General features: G+C 48.4%; 1 protein-coding gene across 1 annotated transcript in view; it reads left to right on the top strand.

Moving 5' to 3' along the window:
• The first annotated feature begins 209 nt into the window (after positions 1–209).
• The window catches only part of ANKRD13B (ankyrin repeat domain 13B), a 36,019-nt gene continuing 17,200 nt past the window's right edge, over positions 210–19,028 (top strand). The window contains exons 1-5 of the mRNA XM_081338018.1: positions 210–394; positions 11,882–12,017; positions 14,033–14,157; positions 16,645–16,690; positions 17,220–17,363. Coding sequence (XP_081194144.1) covers positions 233–394; positions 11,882–12,017; positions 14,033–14,157; positions 16,645–16,690; positions 17,220–17,363 — 613 coding nt within the window. The 5' untranslated portion in view covers positions 210–232. The remainder of the gene's footprint in view (positions 395–11,881; positions 12,018–14,032; positions 14,158–16,644; positions 16,691–17,219; positions 17,364–19,028) is intronic.

The raw sequence follows: 19,028 nt of genomic DNA, 5'->3' as shown, positions 1-19,028 counted from the left end.
GGGCGACCCGTCCACGCGCCCCCCCCCCACACACACACTTCGTGCACCGCGGCGGGGGCGCCTCCTCCACCTTCCTCCTCCTCCTCCTCCTCCTCCCTCCTCCCTCTCTTTCCTCTTCCTCTTCCTCCTCCTCCTCCTCCTTCTTCACTGCCGGCTTGCGAGCAGCTCCGGGGCTGGCGGCGGCTGTGGCTCGGCTCCCCCCCCCCCGGCCCGGCCCGGCCCCGCGGCGCCCATGCGGCTGCAGCCCCGGCCGGCCCTTCGTCCCGGTGCCGGGAGGATGCTGGCCGCCTCTCCCCGTGGCAAGAAGGGCGCCGAGAGCCGCTACCCGTTGCACGCGCTGGTTTGGCACGACCGGCCCGCCGAGCTGGACAGAGCGCTGAGCAGCGGCCAGCAGGTGGGTCGGGGGTCCGGGGTCGGGGAGGGGAGGGGAGGGGGGGTCTGCGTTGGAAGACCCCGGCCTCCGCACTCCCAAGACCGTGAGGCGGGGCCGAGGCGGGGCTGCGGAGGCATCTGGAGGGGGAGGCATCTGGAGGGCGAGGCTGGGCGACCCCCCCCCCACCTAAGGCGGAGGCGCCGCTTCCCTCCCCCCCTCCCCGCTCAGCCGGAGAAGGCGGGTTCTGGGGCATCTGCAGAGGGCCTTTTGTTCAGCAGCCCCCGCATCTTTAATGGGGGGGGTGCGGAGGACGGGAGGGGGCCAGCCTCACCCTTTCCCGGTTGCCCTCCAGCATCTCTGCCCCCCACCCCACACCCTCCAACATCCCTTGGCAGCCCCTCCCTCGCCCTCTCGTTTTCCCGGAGCTGCCTCTGTCCACGGTGCCTTCCTGGTCAAGGCTGCCCTCCCCTCCCCTTCTCTTCCCTTCCCTCCTGACTGCTCTGTTCCCCCCCCCTCAAGAAAACCCCAGGCCACATGGCGGCTGCCTGTCTTTAAGTGGCCAGAGCGGCAGCTGGAACTCCAGGTGTGGCCCCGGGCGTGGGGGTGGGGGTGGGGAAAAGGGATTTAAGAAGGCTGACCACCCCTCTTGGAACGTGGGGAAGGGGATCTGGGAGGGGGGGGAGAAGGAAAGCCCTCTGGAGCATCCAGAAAGATCTGCCTTGAATGGTCCAGTTGGTCACTTTCTTTCTGCTTCAGGTCAAGGGTCTAAACCGGTGTGGTGTTTTTTTTGGTGTGGGGGGGTATCTGGTTGCTGCCCCTGTTTTGGGCTTCAAAGACCCCTGTGCCATGAGCAGTCTACCTCTTGACCGAATAGCTGTTGGGTTGATCCCTGGAGGTTTGTCTGAAATGGTAAAGGGTCTCCTGCTTCAGCAGGAGGCTGGTCTAGAAGACCTCCAAGGTCCCTTCCAAAATTCTGCGATGCTTTAAGAGTGTCCTGCTTGAGTAGGGGGCTCGACTAGAAGACCTCCAAGGTCCCTTCCAGCTCTATTCTGATTGATTGATTGATTGTTAGCCTTCAGACACACACACACACGCACACACACACACACACACACACACATAGAGGTAAGGTTCTCTGTCACTTCTATCAGCAAAATTCTGGATTTAGCTTCACTAGTGGACCTAACCAAACCATTTTAGAGGTAGTCCTCATCTTACAACAGTTCATTTAGTGACCATTCGAAGTTACGACAACACTAAAAAAAAGTGACCGAGGATCGTTTTTCACACAACGATTGCAGCATCCCCATCTCATCTGATTCAGACGCTTGGCAACTGACTCACATTTATGACATCCTTGCAGCGTCCCTGGGGTAGGGTGGGTGGGTCCCATGATCCCCTTTTGCGACCTTCTGAGAAGCAAAGTCAAAGCGGGAAGCCAGATTCACTTAACAGCTGTGTTACTAACTTTAACAGCTGTGGTGATTCACTTAATGTCTGTGGCAAGAAAGGTCGTAAAATGGGGCAAAACTCAACTGTCTCACTTAGGAATAGAAAGTTTGGCCTCCTTTGTGATCATAGGTCGAGGACTACCTGTGTTTGGTAAAACTTTATATGATTTATTTGTTTATGATACATTTATGGACCGGGGGTTGGACTAGATGACCTCCAAAGTCCCTTCCAACTCTGTTATTCTATTCTATTCTATTCTATTCTATTCTATTCTATTCTATTCTATTCTATTCTATTCTATTCTATTCTATTCTAATTCTAATTCTAATTCTAATTCTAATTCTAATTCTAATTTTAATTTTAATTAATTTTAATTTTAATTTTAATTTTAATTTTAATTTTAATTTTAATTATTTTAATTCTATTCTAATTTTTATTCTATTCTATTCTATTCTATTCTATTCTATTCTATTCTATTCTATTCTATTCTATTCTATTCTATTCTATTCTAATTTTTATTCTACTGTTCTGTTCTATCCTGTAATTCTATTCTATTCTATTCTATTCTATTCTATTCTATTCTATTCTATTCTATTCTATTCTATTCTATTCTATTCTATTCTATTCTATTCTATTCTATTCTATTCTATTCTATTCTATTCCATATTTTATTTCTATGATGCCCATCTTGCCTAAAACTTTAATCTTGCTAGAGAATTGGGAAGAACGGTTGGCTGTAGACATCCAAGCCAAGGCCAGGCCAGCTAGCATTGGGCTGACTCGGTTGTCTAAAGATCGAGCCTCCATGTTTAACAGCAGTCTACCTGCGAGGAATGGAAGCTGGGAAGCCGCAAGCAGGCTATAAGCTCAGAATGGGGAAACAAGTCACATTTCAGCCGTGACGGATTTGCCCATCGTTGGCTTCATGCCTCGGGTGTAACTTCATGACCGTTTGGAAATCATGGCTTATTTGCAAGCCATGTTTCAGCAAACCACGATGTGGCATCACAGGTGAGCCACAGTAAGAGCCAAATCGTTAGATCTTTGGAGTATTGTTTGTGGAGCTCATCCATGCAAACCCACCCTTGAATTTATACGGTCCCGGTAGCGCTGACGACCAGTTTAGTAGCTGTTCAAATTTACAACGGCGCTAAAAAGGGACGTGCGACCGGTCCTCTCACTTACGACCGTTGCGGCGTCCCCATGGTTACGTGAACACAGCAACCGTCACGTATTTGTGATGTTTGCAGTATCCCGGCAATCATGTGATCACCCATTTGTGACCTTCCCAGATGGCCAGATTTGTTTAATGACCGTGTGATTCGCTTAACAACCGCAGGGGATTCACTTCCTAATCAGGGCAAAAAAAGGTCCTAAAATTGTGCAGGAAATAGAAATTCCCCGGTCCATTATAGTCGGAAGTCTAAGGATTACCTCTGCATGAATCACAAAATGCAGGTGTTAGATCAAGAGGACTAGCAGCAGCGTGATTCCTTGTTGACTGGAGCTGAGTTCCAGTCCTGGTAGCCGCCCCTATGACCTGCAGAGAGGCTGGGGCAGACTTCCCATAAGACAATTAACACAATCGTTTTGCTGCTGCTGGGAGGGGGAAACAGATTACCCAGCAATGCAGGCTTCCTGGTTGATCTCTTGGGATCCCTTTTCCCACAATGCCAGATTCAGGGCTTGGGGTCACCCGGGGAACGAAACCCCAGCCCTGTTGTTTGCAAGATGCCTGCCCGCTTCCTGCTCCTGTGTGTGTGTTTCCTTTATCCGTGTTGTATGAGGATACGCCACGCCCGCTTCGGCTTGGCTGGGCTGTTGTGGGTCAACACGGAAGATCCTGGGGTCACACGGGTCATATTTGCCATGGGGGGAAGTCCAGGCCATCTTGGTTGGTGGGTGGTGGGGTGGGTGGAGAGGCACCCCTCTTTGTTGGCGTTCTGGGAGAAAGTCACAATCACGACAAGGTGCCTGAAATGCAGAAATGGCGTCAAGAGCGTTGTGAGGCTGTGTGGAGCTGTTTTGTCACAATGATGTTAAAAAGGGCAGCAAGCACCACAACAACAAACGTTGAAAAAGAAGGGAGGGTGGCAGCAAAGGGGTTGAAGGTGTTGGCTGTAAATATTTAGAGTCTGACTGCCCTTTCTCTTTCTTTCTTTCTTTCTTTCTTTCTTTCTTTCTTTCTTTCTTTCTTTCTTTCTTTCTTTCTTTCTTTCTTTCTTTCTTTCTTTCTTTCTTTTCTTCCTCCTTTCTTTTTCCCCCTTCTCCTCCTCTCCCTTCCCCCTCTCTTCCACCCATCCTTCCCCACTTCCCTTTTCCTTCCTTCCTTCCTTCCTTCCTTCCTTCCTTCCTTCCTTCCTTCCTCCCCTTCCCCCTCCCTTCCCCCACCCTTTCCTACTTCCCTTTTCCTTCCTTCCTTCCTTCCTTCCTTCCTTCCTTCCTTCCTTCTTTTATCCCCTTCCCCCTCCCTTCCCCCACCCTTTCCTACTTCCCTTTTCCTTCCTTCCTTCCTTCCTTCCTTCCTTTATCCCCTTCCCCCTCCCTTCCCCCACCCTTTCCTACTTCCCTTTTCCTTCCTTCCTTCCTTCCTTCCTTCCTTCCTTTATCCCCTTCCCCCTCCCTTCCCCCACCCTTTCCTACTTCCCTTTTCCTTCCTTCCTTCCTTCCTTCCTTCCTTCCTTCTTTTATCCCCTTCCCCCTCCCTTCCCCCACCCTTTCCTACTTCCCTTTTCCTTCCTTCCTTCCTTCCTTCCTTTCTTCCTTCCTTTATCCCCTTCCCCCTCCCTTCCCCCACCCTTTCCTACTTCCCTTTTCCTTCCTTCCTTCCTTCCTTCCTTCCTTCCTTCCTTCCTTCCTTCCTTCTTTTATCCCCTTCCCCCTCCCTTCCCCCACCCTTTCCTACTTCCCTTTTCCTTCCTTCCTTCCTTCCTTCCTTCCTTCCTTTATCCCCTTCCCCCTCCCTTCCCCCACCCTTTCCTACTTCCCTTTTCCTTCCTTCCTTCCTTCCTTCCTTCTTTTATCCCCTTCCCCCTCCCTTCCCCCACCCTTTCCTACTTCCCTTTTCCTTCCTTCCTTCCTTCCTTCCTTTATCCCCTTCCCCCTCCCTTCCCCCACCCTTTCCTACTTCCCTTTTCCTTCCTTCCTTCCTTCCTTCCTTCCTTCCTTCTTTTATCCCCTTCCCCCTCCCTTCCCCCTCCCTTTCCTACTTCCCTTTTCTTTCCTTCCTTCCTTCCTTTCCCCTACCTTCTACCCATCCTTCCCTACTTCCCTTTTCCTTCCTTCATTCCCCCTCCATTCCCCACTTCCCTTTTCCTTCCTTCCTTCCTTCCTTCCTTCCTTCCTTCCTTCCTTCCTTCCACCACTCTTCCCCACTTCCCTTTTGCTTCCTTCCTTCCTTCCTTCCTTCCTTCGCAGACCCATGTTTCTGAGGGATATTTTTGTAGGCAATTATCCATTTCCTTTGCTGCTTTTGTATTTTGGGTTCACGTTCTCAGAATTGTGCAATCAGGAGGAGCCACATGGGACTTGGAGTCTAACAATGACCACTGCCAGATTACCAGGACATCTTGCTTTGATCATCCAATATGGAGATCTTGGCTAACCTCAAAAGACATTTGGATTGTTTTTTTTAATGCTTGGTGGTTGGGAGACCCTTCCCCCACCCTTTCCTACTTCCCTTTTCCTTCCTTCCTTCCTTCCTTCCTTCCTTCCTTCCTTCCTTCCTTCCTTCCTTCTTTTATCCCCTTCCCCCTCCCTTCCCCCACCCTTTCCTACTTCCCTTTTCCTTCCTTCCTTCCTTCCTTCCTTCCTTCCTTCCTTCCTTTATCCCCTTCCCCCTCCCTTCCCCCACCCTTTCCTACTTCCCTTTTCCTTCCTTCCTTCCTTCCTTCCTTTATCCCCTTCCCCCTCCCTTCCCCCACCCTTTCCTACTTCCCTTTTCCTTCCTTCCTTCCTTCCTTCCTTCCTTCCTTCCTTCCTTCCTTCCTTCCTTCCTTCCTTCTTTTATCCCCTTCCCCCTCCCTTCCCCCACCCTTTCCTACTTCCCTTTTCCTTCCTTCCTTCCTTTATCCCCTTCCCCCTCCCTTCCCCCACCCTTTCCTACTTCCCTTTTCCGACCTTCCTTCCTTCCTTCCTTCCTTCTTTTATCCCCTTCCCCTCCCTTCCCCCACCCTTTCCTACTTCCCTTTTCCTTCCTTCCTTCCTTCCTTCCTTCCTTCCTTCCTTTCCCCTACCTTCTACCCATCCTTCCCTACTTCCCTTTTCCTTCCTTCATTCCCCCTCCATTCCCCACTTCCCTTTTCCTTCCTTCCTTCCTTCCTTCCTTCCTTCCTTCCTTCCTTCCTTCCTTCCTTCCTTCCTTCCTTCCACCACTCTTCCCCACTTCCCTTTTGCTTCCTTCCTTCCTTCCTCCCTTCCACCACTCTTCCCCACTTCCCTTTTGCTTCCTTCCTTCCTTCCTTCCTTCCTTCCTAAGAGATCCCAGGTGCGTGATCTAGACTGGGAAATCAAGGAACCAGAATTCAATTCTGTATTGCTGTTATGAAAATATCACAACTGGAGTCCCTGGAGCTAAGCTAAGCTAACCTTTAAACTGTTTTTGGAGATAAATGTAAAGCATATCCCACTAGAAATTTCTAGGGTGTTCCAGTCTGGCAGAACAATAATTCAGTGTTTCTCAAACTTGCCCACCTTAAAATCTGTGGACTCCAATACCCAGAATTCTGAAGACAGCGTGGGGAATTCTGTCACTGCAAAGACACGTGTCTGCTGACTTTATTGGGGGTGTGGGTGGGAAGGCTGATTCTTACTGATTTTAGCATCAGGTACCCCCAGCTTGGAGAGAAAACATTAACCTAGAATGGCCCTAATAATCCCCAAATTGGGGACATGACTCCATGTATGCATTTTGCAAATTGCATACCGTAATTGGTTCCTTATCGTGGCTGGCTGGGGAATTCTGGGCGCTGAAGTCCCAACTTAAGTCCTATCTTCTTCAGCCCTCGTTCCGGCTTGATCTGAGGTGTGCGTTTCGCAAACCCCTCAATGGTGGTTTATGCTGCAGATCACAAAGCAAAGAGGAACTGATGGCAGATTTGACCATGGCAACTAGATTACCGATGGCCAAATAGTGGAGACGGAATTGGGTTATTCAAAGAAATGAGGGGTATAATGAAATGCGGAATAGGGCAATAAGTGGTAAATTAGCAGCAGAAATTAAATTTAAAAAAGGGATGGCTAAAGTAAATAATTGTAATGAAATATGGGAGGATTTCATAAAAAAACAGGGTTGGTGGAAGGCAAAGGGAATCAACCTAGGAATACATGCTGTTTTGGAGGGGATAAGGGCACAACTGAAATATATTGTATATTGGTAGTAGTAGTAGTAGTAGTAGTAGTAGTAGTAATAAAATAATAATAATAATAATAATAATAATAATAATAATAATAATAATAATAATAATAATAATAATAATAATTGGAAGGGACCTTGGAGGTCATCTAGTCCAACCCCCTGCTCAGGCAGGAAACCCTATATCATTTCAGACAAGTGGCGGTCCAGTCACTTCTTAAAAACTTCCAGTGTTGGAGCATTCACAGCTTCTGGAGGCAAGGAGTTCCACAGGTTAATTGTTCTAACTGTCAGGAAATTTCTCCTTAAGTCCAGGTTGCTTCTCTTCTTGATGAGTTTCCACCTGCCTTCAGGTGCTCTGCAGAATAGCTTGACTCCCTCTTCTTTGGGGCAGCCCCTGAGATACTGGAACACTGCTGTCATGTCCCCCCTCGTCCTTCTCTTCCTTAAAGTAGACACACCCAATTCCAGCAACCGTTAGATTTTAGCCTCCAGTCTAGTTGCTATATGAGAAGAAATATAGGTAATAAAAATGGTCTCCAGCGTAGTGGGTGCACTGTAATATTTGTATTTTTTATATTGTTTTTTTTATTTAGACTTATATGTATTATGTTTGTGTTATTTGCATTTGAGTAAAATTAAATTAAAAAAAGAGACGGTGCTATCGTATTTAGGAGCCTTTTACTCAAACCTGACTGTACTGCAAGGCCTTCAAATTATTCTGTGCATCCCCTCTTCCCTCCGAGAAGGATTATTTCATGGATGACCACTTTGGACAGCCCATCAATGTACCCCTTTTAATGAATTGAAAGAATAATTGAATATTAATCGTAATTAATTGTTTTAGCATGTTTATTCAAGTGGTCCTCCGCGTATGGGCTCAAAATTTCCGTCGCTAAGCGAGACGATTGCTAAAGTGAATTTTTGGCTGTATTTTGCCACCTTTCTGGCCGCAGTTGTTAAGTGAAGCGCTGCAGCGGTTGTGAAATGAATTTGGCTTCCCCGTTTTTCTTTGCTTGTCAGAAGGTCGCGAAAATTTGATCATCTGACCCCGGGACACAGGGACCGTCATAAATACGAGCCAGTAGCCAAGCAACTGAATTTTGATCTGACCCTGGGAATGCTGCAGAGGTCATAAGTGTGAAAAATGGTCATAAGTCCCTTTTTTCACCGCCATTGTAACTTCGAACAGTTACTAAACAAACTTGTCCCACAGATACGTGACTCTAGGCGATGTACAACATGACGGCAGTTAAGAACTCCATAGCAGTCTGAAAACAGTCAAAAAACCTAAACAAACAGACTAATGTAAACAGATTAAATAAACAATCAAACTCAAGGAATTGGGGAAAAACAGTCACGTAATCTCATCCAGCTACTTTGCAGATTCTCCCTGGAATAAACGAGCCTGGTGAATAGAATTAAGAATAAGACTAAGACTAAGAATAGAATAAAGAATAGAATAGAATAGAATAGAATAGAATAGAATAGAATAGAATAGAATAGAATAGAATAGAATAGAACATAGAATAAAATTAGAATAGCATAGAAAATGGAATGGAATAGGTGAATAGAATAAAATAATGAATAGAATAGAATAGAATAGAATAGAATAGAATAGAATAGAATAGAATAATGAATAGAATAGAATAGAATAGAATAGAATAGAATAGAATAGAATAGAATAGAATAATGAATAGAATAGAATAGAATAATGAATAAAAGAGAATAGAATAGAATAGAATAATGAATAGAATAGAATATAGAATAAAATTAGAATAGAAAATGGAATAGAATAGAATAGATTACAATAATGAATAGAATAGAATAAAATATAGAATAAAATTAGAATAAAATAGAGAATGGAATGGAATAGAATAGAATAGAATTGTGAATAGAATAGAATAGAATATAGAATAAAATTAGAATAGAATAGAAAATGGAATAGAATAGAATTAGAATAGAATAGAATACAATAGAATAGAACAGAGCTGGAAGGGACCATCTAGTCCAACCCCCCACCCACAATGGCAGGAGACCCTCTACCATTTCAGAGAAGTGACTGGCCTTTTCTTAAATACTTTTTTTTAAAAGCTACATTTTAAGGGACTTGCTGAAAATTGACAGAGATAGATCTTAGATGGAACGACGCACAGAAAGTGGGAACTCCCAAGAAAATAGCCAGGTGGTTGGGTCCCCCCCTGCCCCCCCCTCCCGACAGAGCTCCTTTGGACATAGGACCCACAGAGTCTCCCCTCCTGCCTGACCTGATGGAAGGAATAAATATAACCAGGGCCGTCACTCAAGTAACCGGGTTCCGTGCCAGGTAGGGATTCAAAGGTTTTTAAACCACCATCTTGAATTGCACCCGGAAGCAAATTGGCGCAGCAACGCAGCTTGCGAAACCGCGCCGTAATCGTCCCTTTCTTGTTAGATGGGGGGGGGGCTGTATGCTACGGAGGTGAGGAATAAAATGCAGGCAATCCTCGCCTTACAACCGTTCGCTTAGCGACCGTTCCACTGCACTAAAAAAAAGGACCCGTTTTTCACACTTAACGACCGTTGAAGGCTCGCCCTGGTCCTGTGATCAAAATCTGGACAGTTGGCAAGGGGCTCATGTTTATGACGGTGTGCCAGGGTCGTTGCATAACCTTTGTAGGAGCAAAGACAGATTCACACGACTGGTGTTGTGCAGGGTGTGTGTTTGTGTGTTTATTGATCTCTCTATAGATCTCTCTGCTGAGTCTCCCCCCCCAACACCCCCCCCCCCCAATTTGCTGCTTGTTTTCTGGCTGCCCTCAGAAATGTTAGTTCCTCTTATTTGCAAGTAACTCTCAGGTGCTGGAGGACTGTAAGAAAGCCCTGGGGAGGTTTGGCAGAGAAATAATTCTCACCTCTTGCAGGGACCCCCCCAAGAGAGTTCTTGCCACACCTGCCCAGGAAGCATCAGTCTCTGAGCCTCAGCAACATTACGATGGGTGGACTTCCACTCGCAGAATCCCCCAGCCAGCCTGCTTTAAGAGGGGTGGGCTTCCACTCGCAGAATCCCCCAGCCAGCCTGCTTTAATATGGGTGGGCTTCCACTCCCAGAATCCCCCAGCCAGCCTGTTTTAAGAGGGGTGGGCTTCCACTCCCAGAATCCCCCAGCCAGCCTGTTTTAAGATGGGTGGGCTTCCACTCCCAGAATCCCCCAGCCAACCTGCTTTAAGATGGGAGGACTTCCACTCGCAGAATCCCCCAGCCAGCCTGCTTTAAGAGGGGTGGGCTTCCACTCGCAGAATCCCCCAGCCAGCCTGCTTTAATATGGGTGGGCTTCCACTCCCAGAATCCCCCAGCCAGCCTGCTTTAAGAGGGGTGGGCTTCCACTCCCAGAATACCCCAGCCAGCCTGCTTTAAGAGGGGTGGGCTTCCACTCCCAGAATCCCCCAGCCAACCTGCTTTAAGAGGGGTGGGCCTCCACTCCCAGAATCCCCCAGCCAACCTGCTTTAAGAGGGGTGGGCTTCCACTCCCAGAATCCGCCAGCCAGCCTACTTTAAGAGGAGTGGGCTTCCACTCCCAGAATCCCCCAGCCAACCTGCTTTAAGAGGGGTGGGCTTCCACTCCCAGAATCCCCCAGCCAGCCTGTTTTAAGATGGGTGGGCTTCCACTCCCAGAATCCCCCAGCCAGCCTGCTTTAAGAGGGGTGGGCTTCCACTCCCAGAATCCCCCAGCCAGCCTGCTTTAAGAGGGGTGGGCTTCCACTCCCAGAATCCCCCAGCCAACCTGCTTTAAGAGGGGTGGGCCTCCACTCCCAGAATCCCCCAGCCAACCTGCTTTAAGAGGGGTGGGCTTCCACTCCCAGAATCCCCCAGCCAGCCTACTTTAAGAGGAGTGGGCTTCCACTCCCAGAATCCTCCAGCCAACCTGCTTTAAGAGGGGTGGGCTTTTCTTTGGCCACTGAACCAGAAGGACGGAAAGGGTGCTTGCTGTCATGGCCAGGTGTCAAGAGGACAACAGAACAACACAGTTGAAAGGGGTCTTGGAGGTCATCTAGTCCAACCTCTTGTTCAGACAGTGCACACTTTACAATTCAGACAAATGGCTGTCCAGTCTCTTCTTAAAAACCTCCAGGGATGGAGCAGCTACAGCTTCTGACGGCAAGTTGTTTCGTTGGTTAATTGTTCTCACTGTCAGGACGTTTCTTGTTATTTTGAGTAAGGATCTCAGAACAGAGTTGGAAGGGACCTTGGAGGTCATCTAGTCCAACCCCCTGCTCAGGCAGGAAACCCTATACCATTTCAGGCAAATGGCTGTCCAGTCTCTTCTTAAAGACTTCCAGTGTTGGAGCATTCACCGCTTCTGGAGGCAGGTCGTTCCACCGATTAATTGTTCTCACTGTCAGGAAGTTTCTCCTTAGTTCCAGGTTGCTTCTCTCCTGGATGAGTTTCCATCCGTTGCTTCTTCTCCTTCAGGCGCTTTGGGGAATAGCTTGACTGCCTCTTCTTTGGGGCAGCCCCTGAGATACTGGTAGACTGCTATCATGTCCCCCCTCGTCCTTCTCTTCATTAGACTAGACATCCCCAATTCCAGCAGCTGTTCCTTGTATGTTTTAGCCTCCAGTCCCCTGATCATCTCTGTTGCTCTTCTCTGCACTCTTTCCAGAGTCTCAAGATCTTTTTTGACATCCTGACGATATAAAACACCTGCTTTTTTCTCCTGACAGGTGGATGTCGAGCAGGTGGACCCCCGAGGCCGAACTCCTTTGCACCTGGCCACCACGCTGGGCCACTTGGAGTGTGCACGAGTTCTCTTGCGGCACGGCGCAGACGTGGCCAAAGAAAATCGGTCTGGCTGGACAGGTGTGTTGCTTGGCAGGTGGAAAGCACAGCTGAGCATCAGCGCATTTGGTTTAGCAGAACAAGGTTTTCAGAGCTCCAGAATATACACGTAGTCCTCAACATCAACAACCGTATCAAGTTATGTCAAACTTCCCTGTGGGAATTACGACCTGGTTCCGAAGTTGCAAATTCTCCAGCCAGCCTGCTTTAAGAGGGGTGGGCTTTCAATCCCAGAATCCTCCAGCTAGCTTGCTTTAAGAGGGGTGGGCTTCCAATCCCTGAATCCCCCAGCCAGCCTGCTTTAAGAGGGGTGGACTTCCACTCCCAGAATCCCCTGGCCAGCATGCTTTAAGAGGGGTGGACTTCCAGAATCCCCCAGCCAGCTTGCTTTAAGAGGGGTGGACTTCATCTCCCAGAATCCCCCAGCCAGCCATGCTTTAAGAGGGGTGGGCTTCCAATCCCAGAATCCCCCAGCTAGCCATGCTTTAAGAGGGGTGGGCTTCCAATCCCAGAATCGCCCAGCCAGCATGCTTTAAGAGGGGTGGACTTCATCTCCCAGAATCCCCTAGCCAGCATGCTGTAAGATTGGCTCAATCACCCATAGAGTCTTGAACTTTTTTTTTCTTCGAATGAAGGCCTGTTTTTTTTTTTATTTGATTGCAAAACTTCAAAGCAGAGTTTCTTAACTGGCAAACCAAAAGACGGGTGGACTTCCACTCCCAGAATTCCCCAGCCAGACTTCTTCAAGATGGCTGATCTTCATGCTGGCTGGGGAATTCTGGGAGTTGAAGTTGCAGAGGTTAAGAAACACCATCCTGACCGCCTGGCCTTCAGCAACGCATCACTGTGCCGAAAAGTGAAATGAAAGTCTTTTTTTTTAGGAAATGAAAATCTTTTCACGGCTGCGTTTAACCGTTTCGATCAAGGACCGTTGCTTTCCGGGTCTGAACATTTCCAGCTGGACCATTTCCAAAGTTATTTTCAAAGAACTTTTAATGAATTTTTTAAAAACAATTTTCAAAGCAATTTTAATAAATTCACACACACACACACACACACACAGAGCTGGGAATTTGACTTTGTATATTCAAGGGTGTGGAAGTGTGAAAAAGTGGAGGTTGTGACTCTAAAAGAGCCCCCCCCTTTCCCCCCCCACATGCGTTGCCCGTAGAACACAATGCAAAGAAGAGACGAGGATTTTATCCTGCAATGACACCCACTACCCAGTTTGTTCAGTCCTCGGCTTACGACTACACTGGGGACCAGAATTTCCATGGCTAAATAAGGCAGTTGTTAAGCGAGTTACACAATTGTTCAGCGAATCAGGCTTCCCCTCGTTGATTTTTGCTTGTCGGAGGTTGGCTGGGAAAGTCCCAGAGAGTGACCAGGGACTTTGCAACTGTTGTAAATACAGGGCAGTCCTCGACTTGCGACCACAATCGAACAAGCCCCCCCCCCCAAATTTATGTTGATAAGTGAGAAATTGGTGAAGTAGATTTTGCCCCATTTCACAACTTTCTTGTTAAACGAGTAACAAAGTCGTTAAGTGAATCCGGCTTGTCCCATCAATTTCACTGGTCAGAAGGTCTCAAGAGGGTGTCACCTGACCCTGGGGACGCTGCGACCGTCATAAATACGAGTCAGTCGGCAAGCATCTTGAGTTTTGATCACGTGACGATGGGTCGTAAGTAACATACAGACTGTACAGGTGGTTGTCAACGTAAGAACAGCTTGCTTAGTGACGGTTGGAAGTTACAACGGCGCTGAAAAAGCTGACTTGCGACCGTTTTTTCGTGCCGTGGTAACTTCAGACGGTCACTAAACGGACCACCATAAGTTGAGGACTGTCTGCATATTCGGGTGGCCAGGTGCCCAAATTTGGATCACGTAGCCGTGGGGAGGCTGTGATGGTCATAAGGGCGAGGACCCATTGTAAGTCACTTTTTTCCCCACTGCCGTCGTAACTTCGGTCATGAAACGAGGACCATTGCAGTTGGGGGATGGACGGGTCTCCTGATCGTCTTCTTGCGTTGCAGTGCTGCAGGAGGCGGTCACAACTCAGGAGCAGGAGCTGGTTCAACTGGTGCTGCGTTACCGGGACTACCAGCGGGCCATCAAGCGCTTGGCCGGGATCCCTGTCCTGTTGGAAAAACTGCGGAAGGTCAGGCCGCCCCTCGCCCCCTTCCTTGGTTTCCCTTTCCGTGTCCTTGTTGGGCATACGTAATAATGGTGGTTTATGGTGCAAATCATAAGGGACGCAGTGGCTCAGTGGGTTAGGATGCTGAGCCTGTCGATCAGAAGGTCGGCAGTTTGGCGGGTCGAATCCCGAGTGCCGTGTAGCAGAGTGAGCGCCTGTTACTCGTCCCAGCTTCTGCCAACCTAGCAGTTCGAAAGCATGTAAAAAAAATGTAAGTAGAAAACTAGGGACCGCTCCGGTGGGAAGGGAACAGCGTTCCGTGCGCCTTTGGCGTCTAGTCATGCCGGCCACATGACCACGGAGACGTCCTCGGACAAGCGCTGGCTCTTCGGCTTTGAAACGGAGATGAGCACCGGCCCCTAGAGTCGGAAACGACTAGCACGCACGTGCGGGGGAACCTTTACCTTTACCTTTACCTATGGTGCAAATCACAAAGCAAAGAAGAATTGATTGCAGATTTGATCACGGCAGCTAGATTAGCGATGGCTAAATATGGGAGAAGGGAACTGGGTTATTGAAAGAAACGAGGGCTGTAAAGAAACATGGAATGTGGCAATAAGTGGTAAATTAGCAACAGAAATTAAATTTTTGAAAAAGGGGTGGTTAAAGTAAATAACTGTAATGAAATACGGGAGGATTTTAGAAAAACAGGGTTGGTGGAACGCAAAGGAAATAAACCTACTCGGGAATATATGCTGTTTTGGAGGGGATAAGGGCACAATTGAAATATATTGTATATTTATTTATTTATTGGTAGTAGTAGTAGTAAATAATAATAATAACAAGAACAAGAAGAAGCTGGAAGGGACCTTGGAGGTCATCTAGTCCAACCCCCTACTCTGGCAGGGAACCCTGTACCGTTTCAGACAAATGGCTGTCCAGTCTCTTCTTAAAAACTTGGAGCATTTGTTGGAGACGGTAAACTTCTCTGGGGGCTTCTCCCCTCCTCCAATTCAGACACACAGGTATTCCTCAACGTACGACCGCGAGGGGCCCCAGAATTTCTGTTGCTAAGCGAGACATCGGTGAAGTGAATTTTGCCCGGTTTTGCGACCTTCCTTGTTACAAATGTCTGTGGAGGTTCTGAGTCATCCAGGTTCAGGGTTGTCCCAAAGGTGCTTTTTTTTCAGGAGGCAAATGGATTTTCTTTGTTTTTCCTTTGAAGAGCTTTCGCTTCTTATCCCAGAAGGTTCTTCAGGTTCTGACCGAACGGTGGGGAATGGGAGGATTTATACTCCTTGCAGAGAGCCGGTCCTTTGCCTTCTTTTGGAGCGTCGTTGAGACCACTTGGAGGTTGACCTGTGCCCTCAGGGTCCCCCGAATCAGAGTGCAAATGAGTGTGGAGCTTTCCTGGAACTGCTGAAATTATAATCCCTAAAAATTTAATTACTTCATTAGGTTGTATTCTATGGATGTTTTAGCACAATTGTGGATATTCCGCAACTTAACGACCGCAAAGGGGACTGAAATCTTGGTCGGTGAGTGAGGTGGTCATTAAACCGAGACGTTTTAAGATGGCTGGAAATGCTTTATGGGATGTAAAATTCCGTTTAAGGCAGCCTTGCCCCCAATCCTGAACCTGTGGACTTCAAATCCCAGAATTCCCCAGCCAGCATAGCTGGCTGGGGAATTCTGGGAGTTGAAGTCCACAGGTCTTAAAGTCTCCAAGCTTGGACACCCCCGGTGCGATAACACATCCTGTTGCAACTTTGAATGGTCATTAAACAGCCGGTCGTAAATCAAGGATTACCTGGTCGTATGAATTCACTTATTCAGCCATGATCAGTTTACTGGGGCCATTTTAATTGCACTTTAGGAGGTTTGAAGAGTATCTGAGATTCAGTGGGATAGATACGACCGATGAATAATTAAACAGAGGAGTAAATAAAGGAAAATTAAATGTGAAATGAGGTTTCGGGCAGCCCTTTTTCTCGCCTTAAATGTTTCCGAGCTGCCAATCCTTAATAAAAACTCCCCTTCCTATTTTTAAATAATTGTATTTCCTCCCTGTCCTTAACCGCAGCAGAGAGTGTTGTCTGAAGGGCTTGCACGGACCGTTCTCTGCTTACGACCACAATTTCTGTTGCTAAGTGAGACAGGAGTGAAGTGAGTTTTGCCCCATTCTACGACCTTGCCTGCCGTCGTCGTTAAGTGAATCATGCAGTTGCTAAATGAGTCACACGGCTGTTAAGTGAATCCGGCTTGTCGGAAGGTCACAGAAGGGGATCGCGTGGCCCCGGGACGCTGGGACCGTCGTAAATACGAGTCAGCTGCCGAGCGTCCGAATTTGGATCGCACGACCGCGGGGAGGCTGCGGCGGTGTGAAAAACGGGCAAGTCCCTTTTTCCTGTGCCGTCGTAATTTGAAGGGTTGCTAAGTCAATCGTCGTAAGTTGAGGACTATCTGTATTTCCTTTTGCCTCCCAACTCTGTTCTGTTCTCTTTGTTGCAGGCTCAAGATTTCTACGTAGAGATGAAGTGGGAATTCACGAGTTGGGGTACGTTTGCATGCCGAAAGAAAGCAGCCGATGCCCCAGTTGGGAAGGGGCTGCCACCTGTTTTCCCCCCAAGTGGGGGGGAAAAACCCACGCCCCCCCTTAAGAAAAAAAAAATCTCCTCCCAAGGGGCATTTGCCGGATTAGAAAAAGTCAAGATAGTGCCACGTGTGCAAAGTCTTCTCCTTTTTATGTTGTTGAGTGCATCACAACGCGTGGGGCTTCAGTGCCACAGGCAAGTCAGCCATCTTGACTTTTTTGACCCACCCCATTCCAAACGTCCCTACTTTCCCAGGGCAGAGAACATGGCTGCCCAGAGTAGGGGGAGGACCTAATTCCAGGGACAGGATAAATTTAATAAGCCACCCAGAGACTCTTTGACACTGGGATGGGCAGCACATAGAATCAATGAATTAATGAGGGAAGGAAGGAAGGAAGGAAGGAAGGAAGGAAGGAAGGAAGGAAGGAAGGAAGGAAGGAAGGAAGGAAGGAATTGCTCCCGTGGCACTCGCCCTCCTCTGCTTTTTCGCAGTTCCTTTGGTCTCCAAGATTTGCCCCAGTGACACATACAAGGTGTGGAAGTGCGGCCAGAACCTGCGGGTAGACACAACTTTGCTGGGCTTCGACCACATGACGTGGCAGCGTGGGAACCACAGCTTCATCTTCCGGGGTCAAGGTGGGTGGAAATTCTTGCAAGGCTATTTTCAAATTCACACCTGTCGGTGGCTCATTAAAGCAGCCACGTTTTCTTTTTCCGCTGGAGAAAATGTTTTCCTTCCATTCTGCCCAAAAGAAAAAAAGGGCGCGGTTGCTTTAAGAAGCTGATTAAACCGTCCTGCTTTCAGGGCTCAGCTCACTTAAAGCAGCCCCATCCTTTTTCCCTTCCCTGAAAAACCGGGGATTGAATAGTTTGCTTCAAGGAGGCCCGGAGTTGTGCTGTTTCCAACAGATCTCTCTACTTCCAAATACATGTTGACGGGTCCGCAACCTGTGTTAACAATGCTTTATGAATACATTTGTTTCTGGGCTTAGGATGTTAGATGTTTAGTGCCAGCCATTGGCAGTTACCCAAAAGGATCATCAGATGGAGACAAAGATGCTTCTTTGCTTCCACTGATGAGCCAGGGGTCTCAGACCCCTACAGTCCCATTGGCGAGAGAGTTTTATGGCTAGGGAGGGGCCGTGACTCCCCATAAATACCTCTGCTCAAGGGGCTGCTTCTTTGTCCTAGAGTTTCTGCTTCTAGTCTTTGTTCAGTTCTGTTCCAGTTATGCTATGCTAGCTTGCTTTCTTTCTATCTAATCTAACGATGAATAAAGCTTCATATGACTGCATCTCTGCGTGATGCCTTTTCACTTGGAAGCACCTTAACGATCCATCGACCTCAGTGAAACTATTTCACATAGGATACTCCAGTGTTTTTCCATCTTGGACACTCTAAGAGGGGTGGGCTTCCACTCCCAGAATCCCCCAGCCAGCCTGCTTTAAGAGGGGTGGATTCAACTCCCAGAATCCCCCAGCCAGCCTGCTTTAAGAGGGGTGCATTCAAGTCCCAGAATCCCCCAGCCAGCGTGCTTTAAAAAGGGTGGACTTCCACTCCCAGAATCCCCCAGCCAGCCTGCTTTAAGAGGGGTGGACTTCCACTCCCAGAATCCCCCAGCCAGCTTGCTTTAAGAGGGGTGGGCTTCCACTCCCAGAATCCCCCAGCCAGCCTGCTTTAAGAGGAGTGGGCTTCCACTCCCAGAATTCCCCAGCCACCATGCTTTAAGAGGGGTGGGTTTCCACTCCCAGAATCCCCCAGCCAGCTTGCTTTAAGGGGTGGGTTTCCACTCCCAGAATCCCCCAGCCAGCTTGCTTTAAGGGGTGGGCTTCCACTCCCAGAATCCCCCAGCCAACCTGCTTTAAGAGGGATGGGCTTCCACTCCCAGAATCCCCCAGCCAGCCTGCTTTAAGAGGGGTGGGCTTCCACTCCCAGAATCCCCCAGCCAGCCTGCTTGAAGAGGGGTGGACTTCCACTCCCAGAATCCCCCAGCCAGCCTGCTTTTAAGAGGGTTGGGCTTCCACTCCCAAAATCCCCCAGCCAGCCTGCTTTAAGAGGGGTGGGCTTCCACTCCCAAAATCCCCCAGCCAGCCTGCTTTAAGAGGGGTGGGCTTCCACTCCCAGAATTCGTCACACTGACTAGGGAATTTGGGGAGCTGAAGTCCACAAATCTTCAAGTTGCCAAGGTGGGAAATTTAACCCCTGGAACGATAAAAGTCAGATAATCAGAGTTTCTTCGCACTACAGCAATTCTTCGTCCAAAGACTTACGAGGCGAGGCTGCTTTTAGTAGTTGGACGAA

Source organism: Vipera berus, assembly GCF_964194415.1.
Source record: "Vipera berus genome assembly, chromosome: 1".
Classification (NCBI taxonomy): Eukaryota; Metazoa; Chordata; class Lepidosauria; order Squamata; family Viperidae; genus Vipera; species Vipera berus.
The sequence above is the reverse complement of the archived record's forward strand: the minus strand, read 5'-3'. Positions and strand labels throughout refer to the sequence as shown.